General features: G+C 39.2%; 1 protein-coding gene across 1 annotated transcript in view; it reads left to right on the top strand.

The window, feature by feature from the left end:
• LOC103607804 (tryptophan--tRNA ligase, cytoplasmic-like) overlaps positions 1-10998 on the top strand; it is a 25141-nt gene that overhangs the window by 2782 nt on the left and 11361 nt on the right. Inside the window, 3 exon segments of the mRNA XM_008592271.1 lie at positions 3841-3895; positions 4125-4295; positions 5697-5805. Coding sequence (XP_008590493.1) covers positions 3841-3895; positions 4125-4295; positions 5697-5805 — 335 coding nt within the window.

The following is a 10998-nucleotide window of genomic DNA, read 5'->3' as shown; positions in this document are numbered from 1 at the left end:
CACTTACAAAGAGATATTATGATATTGTTCATTGATTATTTTATGATTATGTAGCAAATAAGAAAGAAAAGTATAAAAGTCTGATGCTTGCTTCAATAAATTGTCAGCATTCAACAGATCCCTTGAGTATGTGTGTCAGTTGTCCCAGCATTCACCAGATCCTTTGAGTCTGTATGTTTGCTGTCCGCTCCATCGCTGACGCTGCCCTTCCTCCCTTTTGGGGGATCCCTTACCAGTGGGGACCTTCACAATCTCTGTGCTGGGGCTGGTCCCCAGCATAGGTTCCACTTCCCTGGAGAGTGATCAGGCTGCTTCCTTTTGTTAGGGAACAAATCTTCAGCATCAGGGTCTTTAGATCTTTTCTTTGAGGTTAGTCAGATTCCTCAGAGAAAGCTCCTGCAGTCTGCTGTCCAGAGGGTTTAAGTCTGGCTGCCAGTTTTCCACATCTAAGTGATCCCTCTTGGAAGCTTCCCATTCTCAGTGTTCTGCCCCTGCCCCCCACCATGCATAATGCCCCAAGTCTAGAACTTGTAATTCGGTCCTCTCTCCATCCAAAACCTGTGGTTGGAGGAGGGGTGGCATTCCTAGGTGGGTTGGTCTGAATAACTACTTCTTGAACCTTCAACCAGTGCTCCTGTTTTTATAACCCCACTCCCATAAGTACCTGAAACCATTAATGCCTGAGCCTTTGGGGGATTCCACAGCAGCGTTAAGTGCGGTCACTGCCCAGGACAGTATTTCCACGATGCCTTGGCATTTGCTTTTCTCCTGTGCTCAGTCAGTCACTAGTCATACATAAGCTTTTAAGCTTCTGAAGTCTTGCTGCTTTTGTCTTCTTCCTGTTTCCTTTGTCCCCGTTGGGTTATGCCTTTTTTAAAGATTTCTTTGCTGTTGTTATAGTAGTTTTCTGAAGGGTCATTGTCAGTCTGCATCTTTAACTGGAACATAGGCACTTCATTTCCTTCTGGGGTGCCTCCACTCTTAGTCCCATGAATTCCTTTTCCATCACTTCCCACCCTTGTTGCCCTCTTCAAAAATCTTTTCCTTGCTTGTGACCAAATTGTGTCAACCATCTCACAGTTACCCCAGTATTTTACTTTGGCTATTTGGACCCCAAATAAACCATTACATATTAAAGGAAATAAATAGTACTGAAAGAAAGTAACATTAAAAAAAAGAAGTTGATTATTCACAGAAAGAGATCTACTTACCAGTTAGATCTCAGTGAATTGGCTAAGTTGTTTTAAAGCAAAAATTTAAAATGAAGGACCCAAATGTTATTTACTCCATAAGCTCATTTTGGGAAGTTGACAGTGATATTTTTGTCCATTTAACATTAAATTTGAATAATATTTAGTAAATGTTTTTAGTTAGTAATTCTTAGTGTCTACAATTATGTTCATTATTTTAATCAACAAGCAATACTTAATACAGTTTAGAATAACTCTTCCAGCTGGCCAGTTAGCTCAGTTGGTTAGAGTGTGGTTATAACTCCAAGGTCAAGGGTTCAGATCCCTGTACCAATGAGCCACCAAAAAAAAAGGAATACTCTTCCAAGGTATTCTTTGACAAATGCAATCAGCTGGCACACACTTAAGAGATGAGAGATTACACAATGAGACCAAAATTAAATGATGAAAAATTCAGGGGTAAATTGGTATCCGACCCTGAAATGTGTTTGTAATAGAAGTACTTGATATTTTGGAGATTTACTTTTGGCAAAATACTTGAGCCACTCTGGTAGCACCAGTACACTGAGAGACACTGACAGCTCTTTCTCCTCTGTCTCCTGCTGTTTATCCAGTACTCAAAGTTCTTTCCTTCTCCTAAAGAATAAGATGCACGTCTTTCAGTAACAACAGCTCACTAAAGCAGGGAGTCTCCTGGGGGATAGGTCATAATCAGGGGGTTATGAGGGGAGACAGTGGCTGAAGGCATACACAGTTTGAATAGGACTGAAGAAATGACACTGGATCACAGGGATTATGATAGAGAGCAGAGCCCTTTTTGGTTTTCCTTTCAGTTTAAGTAAACTGCTTAAATTGAAATACACCATTCATACAGAAATTACGGTGATCATAAGGAGACAGCTCACTGAATTGTCACAAAATGACTACGTCTGTGTAACTAGCACCCAAAGCAAGAATCAGCATAGCAGCAGCTTGAAGCTGTCTTCACACCCCTTCACTCGATTTTGACTCTTGCCACCATGTATTGGTTCAGACTGTGTTTGAATGCTGTATAATCAGATAGCATATAGTCTTTTGTGTCTAGCTTTTTTCAGAACATCAGCTTTCAAATTCTGCTTCAGTGTCCTCCTGCATGTTAGATTGAGAACAAGAAAACAGACAAGGTGAGCCTGCTTGTCTATTTCAGTCCCTTTCCTGATTTCAGATGGTCCTTGAGCAGACTTTGGTTAAATGTTTGACTTTCAAAGAGCATCCTGGTTGCAAGCAGAATTAGACCAGGTAGAGTATGAAATGTCAACACAGCTAGTGATTAAAGGATATTGACTACAGTGTATTTCAAAGCAAGATAAGTCTTCCCTTAGATAATTTGATAGATTATACTTACTAAACATTTATTTTGCTGGAAACACTGAACCTAGGCAGTACGGAAATGAGATGAGTGAAAAATACTCCCCTTTCTAACCTGGGCAAACATCTTATCTGTGATGTGAGTTATATTTATGAGGTTATTGATTCCACAAATCTGACTTATTTTAATGATTAATCCCAGATAATGTTATAGTTCGAAATAGATCACCCTAGAATAATGGTTCTCTGTGGCTCAAGTGCTATACCTGATGGAATAGTTCTCTCTGAATGGTGTCGTGATAGTTCTCCACTGGGAAACCCAGTTGAAGTACATTGTATGTAAGCTGTAAGTGGAAATGTTTGTATTTCCCTTGGCAAGCAAATTGGACTGTGTATATTCCTTGTTTGTGATCTAATCCGGCAAGGCCAATTACTGGAGTAGAGCTTTCGCGCATAGCATGACTAATAGGCTTAATTAGGCCTGCTCTTTTAAATACCAGCCTTCCAGAGGTGACCAGTATGGGGTCCTGGGAGAGAAAGTCTTTAACGGATTTCCTAAGTACCCATGGATACATTTTGTATTTGTTTTTCATATGTTTATTTTAAAACATAAATGTACAAACACTTCAGATAGTTTGCTTGATAACACTCCAGAATGTAATTTATGTACAAACACTTCAGATAGTTTGCTTGATAACACTCCAGAATGTAATGGTATTACTGATTCCCAGTGAATCTCTCCTTAATTTATAATCTGAAAGTCTGCATTTTTTCCCCTCCTTTTATCTGTTTTAATAATATCTATTTGAGTTGCCACTACTATCTTTAGTGGCGTCATTGGTTAAGTTTCTGCAACATGTGTGGAAAGTAAAAACAAGTTCCAGTGTAGAATTCACTATACATGGTTAAGGGAGCTCATCATGCATGTTCTCTGGCATCAGTGGTGTTTGAGAAACCTTTAGCATATTAACCTTGTCGTAAAAAACAGTGTATATTGTGTCACTACTATTGTCTCAAAGCGTTTGTGGTAGAAATCCATACCACTAGAATAACAGATAAAAATAAAATACATTCTAGCCCATGACTTATCGTGTGTCTGTGTACAAGCTTCTTCACCTCTGAGTCTCAAATTCTTCAGCTGGAAAAGGACAGTGAAAATGATGCATACCTTGTAGGGTCTTTGTGAGACTAAATAAGGTTAAGTATATGGAAGCATTTAGCACAATACTTGGCATATAACAGGCATTTAGCAAAATTTAGCTATTGTTAATATATAGCCCTTACTTTTATTTCCTTTCTTCAGGATGAAATTGATTCTGCAGTAAAGATGTTGCTATCATTAAAAATGAGCTACAAGGGCCGGCCCGGTGGCGCACTGCTGCAGTGCGCCACTTGGGAGCACGGCGGCGCTCCCGCGGAGGGTTCAGATCCCACATACAGACCGGCCGCTCACTGGCTGAGCGAGGTGCGGGCGCAACACCGAGGGTTGCGATCCCGTTGCCGGTCCCGGTCCGGTACAGGCACGACACTGAGGGTTGCGATCCGTTGCGGGTCATGAAAAAAGACAAAAAAGGAAAAAAAAAAAAGAGCTACAAAGCTGCCATGGGGGGGAGGATTACAAGGCTAACTGCCCTCCAGAGAACCCAACACCTGGGAGTCATAATGACCCAAACGCTATAGAACCTGAAGTGGATTTTGTGGACCCATGGACAGTGCAGACTAGCAGTGCAAAAGGCATTGACTATGACAAGCTCATTGGTATGTCTTCTGTTTTCTTCCCCAGGAAAAACCTCAAACTTAAGAAGTTATTCCATTGAGTTGATTTTATTGATGTTTTTAAATTTTGAATTAATGATAAATCCAGTGAAGCTTTAGTGCCAAGAAAAAAATAGAACATAAAATCTTTTGGTTGTGCATTATATTCCCAAAGGATATATTTAAATAAAAATGCCAATATAAAATTTATTTTAAAATAATGATCTTTAGTAGAAGCTTTTTCCTTTTTTTGAGCAATTCAGAACTTGGAAAAGGTGGGTCTATTGAGATGGAGATCTTTGCAGTCAATTAAATTGCTTTTCATTTAGTGGTTACAAGTCAATCAGTGACTTCAGGGATATTGATTATGGACCTAAAAGGCTGGAAGTCATCTTAAGAAGGGTTACTTCTCACAGATAGCAAGTCCTCACTGTCAAGCCCTTTCTTGAGAGTCTTCCTGCTCAGAAAAGACTGCTCCTATTCAATTAAAAAGTCCATTCTCTAAGATCATTGGTAATCATCGAAGAAGAAACAGAATTAAAATGTTTTTATCTAAGTCAAAGCCATTTTCCATGATTTAAGTGTCGGCTATCAATGAGGAAAAATTCACTTGAGAACAGACATTAATTCAGTTCAACAATTAAAGAATATGAAAAATCATGGTTGTTAAAGAATCTAAATTATATCTTAATAAACACCTATACACACACACACAGACACACACACACACACGTATACGAGGGGTCTTCAAAAAGTTCATGAAGAGGCTGGCTGGTTAGCTCAGTTGGTAGTATGGTGCTGACAACACCAAGGTCAAGAGTTCAGATCCCCATACTGCCAAAAAATAGTTAATGAAAAGATAGGTATTATCTTCTTTTTTTTTTAAAGATGACCAGTAAGGGGATCTTAACCCTTGACTTGGTGTTGTCAGCACCATGCTCAGCCAGTGACACAACTGGCCATCCCTATATGGGATCTGAACCCGTGGCCTTGGTGTTATCAGCACCGCACTCTCCCGAGTGAGCCACAGGCTGGCCCAGGTATTATCTTTTAATTCCATATTTCCACAAACTTTTTGAAGTGCCCTCTTATATACATGTCTTTGTACATGGGGTTGTCAAAAGTTGCTAGCTAGACTGCATTCTGGATGTGTTTCCCATCAAAATTCAGTTTCAGGCAAAATAGCATTTCATTCTGTAATTTGTTCCCTGGTTTGCTGGTTGTGATCTCAGCTATTGTATTAATATTAAAAACCTTTTGCTTTGTTTCAGGGGAAAGGACCCATATACCAGAAGGCCTAAAGAGGTTTGGGTTCATTAAGATTGTACATGGATCAGTAGTTTTTCCTGTTCATTATAGTGATATCTGATCACTAAACCTTCTGCCACCAGTTTTTTTTTCCAGTTCGGTTTGGAAGCAGTAAAATTGACAAAGAACTAATAAATTGAATAGAGATAGCCATCGGCCAGAGACCACACCGCTTCCTGCGCAGAGGCATCTTCTTCTCACACAGGTCAGGGGCCCTTCACCAAAGGCCTGCTTGTCCCTCTTCTTTTAATTCAAAAAACCACAAGGCATTTCTTCTCTTAAGCTGTCTAGCACTGTGGGAAATGTGGTGGCTGGCTGTCTTCTTCTGTCTTGTCAGTAACTCACTGTGGAATCGTGCCCGTCCCCTCACCCTCAGACCCTTAATTTATTCATTTGTAAACTGCCCACCTCACAAGGTGGAGGTCAAGTTCATAGCAGATGCAGTTCATGCCAGAAATGCTATAAATTATAAAATGTCATGAAAACAAAGGAGATTAATATGTCCAAGTTCAACATTTCCCATGCAGTAAACAGTAGGCTTCCTGAAATGACGTACACTCTTCATCCTGTTGTACTGGCCTACTCATAAATAACATGAAAAGAGAAACTAACAGTGTGTTTATGGAACAAAATATCCCTGTCTCAGACCATAAATTCCATGTAGATAACATCAAGAAATGAGCAAGTTCCAAAACACAGACACCTGGGTTTGGGACAGGCTCATTTTCAAGGCCATGTTCATGGAATTTATGATCTGAGGTTGTTCTGCTTGTTCTTTATGGTTATGGTAGAGCACACCCAGGATAGAACCCAGCAGTCTTCCTGAATACTTCAGTTCTACCTGCAGAGAACTCCAGGCCCTGCTTAGCCCACCTTCTGAGCAGAGTGTAATCAAAGTGTTTTCCTTAATTGAGATTTAATTCACATATCATAAAACTCACCTTATTAAAGTATATACAATTTAGCAGGTTTTTTAGTATATTCACAAGGTTGTGTAACAATCATGACTAGAACAATTTCCAGAAGATTTCCAGAATAGAACCTAATTCCAGAACATTTTCATCACCCTAAAAAGAAACCCCTACCCATTAGCAGTCATTCCCCATTTCTCCCTCCCCCAACTGCTGGCAACCACTAATCTGCTTTCTGTCCCCGGATTTGCCTATGCTGGGCATTTCACATACGTGGGATTATACAACATGTGGCCTTTTGTGTCTGGCATCTTTTACTTAGCATAATGCTTTCAAAGTTCCTTCATGTTGTAGCATGTATCATTACTTCATTTCTTTTTATGGCCAAATAACATTTCATAGAATGGATATACCCCACATTTTGTTTGTCCATTCATTAGTTGATGAACATTTGGCTTATCATCACTTTTTGATTACCAGTAATGCTGCCCTTAACGCTTGTGTACAAGTGTTTGGGTGGACATATGTTTTCAGTTTTCTTGGGTATAAGCTGGGAGTAGAATTGATGACTTATATGGTAATTCTGAGTGCTGCGCCTGCACCTCGCTCAGCCAGTGAGCGGGAACCGGTCTGTATGTGGGATCTGAACCCTCGGCGGGAGCGCCGCCGCACTCCCAAGCGGCGCACTGTAGCAGTGCGCCACCGGGCCGGCCCATATACCCCACATTTTGTTTGTCCATTCATTAGTTGATGAACATTTGGCTTATCATCACTTTTTGATTATCAGTAATGCTGCCCTTAACGCTTGTATACAAGTTTTTGGGTGGACATATGTTTTCAGTTCTCTTGGGTATAAGCTGGGAGTAGAATTGATGACTTATATGGTAATTCTGTTTAACTTTTTGAGGAACTGACAAAATGTTTTCCACAGTGACAGCACCATTTTACATTCCCACCAGTGACGTACAAGAGTTCTAATTTCTCCACATCCTCACCAACACTTGTTATTTCTCTGAGGTATTGTTTTATAGCCATCCTAGTGGGTGTGAAGTAGTATCTCACGGTAGTTCAGATTTGTATTTCCCTAATGACCAGTGATGTTGAGCATCTTTTCATGTGCTTACTGGCTATTTTTATATCTTCTTTGGAGAAATGTCTATTCAGAGCCTTTAATTCAACCCACTTTTATTCAACCCACTTTTTAATTGGGCTGATTGTCTTTTTATTGTTGAGTTATAATGTTTTTTTTATATATTCTGGATACTAGTTTCTTATCAATATATGACTTGCAAATATTTGATCTCATTTTATAGGTTGTCTTTTCACTTTATTGGTAGTTTCTTTTGAAGTGCAAAAGTTTTTAATTTTGATGAAGTCCAGTTTATTTTTTCTTTGATTGCTGTGCTTTTGGTGTCATCTCTAAGAAATAATTGCTTAAAAAATAAAAATTAAAAGAAAAGAAAAGAGAAATCATTGCATAATCCAAGGTCATGAAGATTTATATCTATGTTTTCTTCTAAGTATTTTGTGGTTTTAGGTCTTACATTTAGGTCTCTGATCTTTTTTTTGGCCCCTGATCCTTTTTGAGTTGATTTACTTCATTCTTTTGCATGTGGATATTCAGTTGTCCCAGCACCATTTTTAAAAAGACTTTCTTTCCCTGTTGAATTTTCTTAGCATCCTTGTTGAAAATCAATTGACCATCTATTTAAGGGTTTAATTCTAGACTTTCAATTCTATGCCACTGATCTATGTGGCTGTCCTTATGCTGGTACTACATAGTCTTAATTAGTGTAGCTTTCTTTACAGTAAGTTTTAAAGTTAGAAAATGTGAGTCCTCTGTCTTTGTTCTTCTTTTTCAAGATTGTTGTGATATTCTGGGTCTCTTGCATTTCCATATGAATTTTTGGATAAGCTTTTCCATTTCTGCAGAAAAAGTCAGCTTGTATTTTGGTAGGAATTGTACTGAATGTATAGATTAGTTTGGAGAATATTACTTAAAATAGTAAATCTTCCAATCCATAAACATGGGGTGTCTTTCCATTTAGGTCTTTAATTTCTTTCAGTGATGTTTTGTAGTTTTCAGTGTGCAAGTCTTATACTTTGGTTAGATTTATTCCTAAGGATTTTATCTTTTTGATGCTATTGTAAATGTATTTTCTTAATTTTATTTTCAGATTGTTCATTGCTACTATAAAGAAATATAACTGATTTTTGTGTGCTGATCTTGTATCCTGAAACTTTGCTGAATTTCATTTATTAGCACTAATAATTTTTTCCTTTTTTTGTGGATTCTATAGGATTTTTTATACACAAGATTATGTCACCTGCAAATAAAGACAATTTTACTTCTTCTTTCCAATTTGGATCTCTTTTTCTTGCCTAATTTTTCTGACTAGAACTTCTAGTACAATATCGAATAGCAGTGGTGAATGTGGGTATTCTTGTTTTATTCTTGATCTTAGAGGGAAAGCTTTTAGTCTTTCACCATTGAATATAATGTTAGCTATGGGTTTTCTATAAATGCCCTTCATCATGTTGAGGAAGTTTCCTTCTATTCCTAGTTTGTCTAGTGTTTTTATTATGAAATGATGTTGGCTTTTATTAAATGCTTTTTCTATTTTCTATTGAGATTATGTGGGTTTTGTCCTCTAGTCTATTAATATGGTATACCACGTTAATGGATTTTTGTATTTGAGTCAACCTTGCATTCCTGCAACAAATGTCATTTGATCATGACATATAACCCTAATCTCATTTGATCATGATATATAACCCCTTTTATCTGTTGCTGGATTTGGCTTGTGAGTTGTTGAGGAGTTTTATGACTATATTCATAAGGGATATTGGTCTATAGTTTTCTTTTTATGTCTTGGTCTGGTTTTGGTATCAGGGTAATACTGGCCCCATAGAATGCGTTGGGAAGGATTCTCTCTTCAGTATTTTTGGAAGAGTTTGTTCTTTTGAGCACTTGACAGAATTCACCAGTGAAGCCATCTGGTCTCGGGCTTTTCTTTGTGGGAAGGTTTTTGATTACTAATTTAATCTTTTTGCTTGTTATAGATTTATTCAGATGTCCTATTGCTTCATAGGTCACTATCAGTAGTTTGTCTCTCTCTAGGCATTTGTCTGTTTCAAGGTTATCTAATTTGTTGATATGCACTTGTTATAGTCCTTTTTATTCCTGTAAATTCAGTAGTAATGTTCCTTCTTACATTCCTAATTTTGGTAATTTGAGTCTTCTCTCTCTCATTTTTTTTCATAGTTACTTTAGCTCAAGGTTTACCAAATTTTGTTGATCTTAAATCAGAGTTTGTCTTAGCACTTTACAATTCTCACTGCCCTTGTGACTTATTTATTTACTTTAGAATAATAATCCTGTAGGCTCTTGACTTAGGGAAGCACAGGACTTGAGGCTTTTGCCCACTCTGAAATGCCCCTCTACCTAATCTGTAAAACTGGGGATTAAATGAGATCCACCATATACCGTCAGGCTGCAAATGCTGGGTAGTTGACTGGATTCCCTCACCAGCTGAGTGATTCCCTGCTGGAAATCATCCTCCTAAAAGGTGAGCTCAGAATTGGAGCCTCAGGGCTGGCCCGGTGGCGCACTGCTATAGTGCGCCGCTTGGGAGCGTGGTGGCGCTCCCGCCGAGGGTTCGGATCCCACATACAGACCAGTTCCCGCTCACTGGCTGAGTGAGGCGCGGGAGCAACACCGAGGGTTGTGATCCCGTTGCCGGTCCCAGTCCAGTACAGGGGCAACACTGAGGGTTGTGATCCATTGTCGGACACGGAAAAAGACAAAAAAAAAAAAAAGAGCTCAGAATTGGAGCCTCAGTAAATTTCTGCACACTCCTCAGGAGCACCTCACCCCTAGGACCTAGCACATAGTGAGTTCTCAGGTGCTTCCTATAAACACATGAAAAGCAGCACATATGACAGCTGCATTTTTGTTTCTCTTCTATAGATTCATAAAAGTTTAATCTGGTTAGTTGTAAAAACCAAAAGAAGGACTCTTTTCTTCCAAAGTTAAGGTTTTTTTCTTTCTTAATTTCAAAAGCAGTATTCAGCTGGCTGATTAGCTCAGTTGATTAGATGTGGTACTGGTAACACCAAGATCCCTGTGGCCACCCCAGCCCGACCCCCAGAAAAAAAGGTCAAAAGCAGTATTCAAAACTAAGCACACAAATAAAAAAGATTAAAAAATAATTAAAAAAAAAAAATCTAAGGGCCGGCCCGGTGGCGCACTGGATAGTGCGCCGCTTGGGAAGCGCGGCGGCGCTCCCGTCCGAGGGTTCGGATCCCACATATAGACCGGCTCCCGCTCACTGGCTGAGCGCGGCGCGGGAGCAACGCCGAGGGTTGCGATCCCGTTGCCGGTCCCGGTCCGGTACGGGGGCGACACTGAGGGGTGCGATCCGTTGCCGGACACGGAAAAAAGACAAAAAGACAAAAAAAAAAGACAAAAAAAAAAAAAAAAAAAT

Source organism: Galeopterus variegatus, unplaced genomic scaffold (genome assembly GCF_000696425.1).
Source record: "Galeopterus variegatus unplaced genomic scaffold, G_variegatus-3.0.2 Scaffold7725, whole genome shotgun sequence".
Classification (NCBI taxonomy): Eukaryota; Metazoa; Chordata; class Mammalia; order Dermoptera; family Cynocephalidae; genus Galeopterus; species Galeopterus variegatus.
Note: the sequence above shows the minus strand (reverse complement) of the source record. Positions and strands in the feature narration are given on the sequence as shown.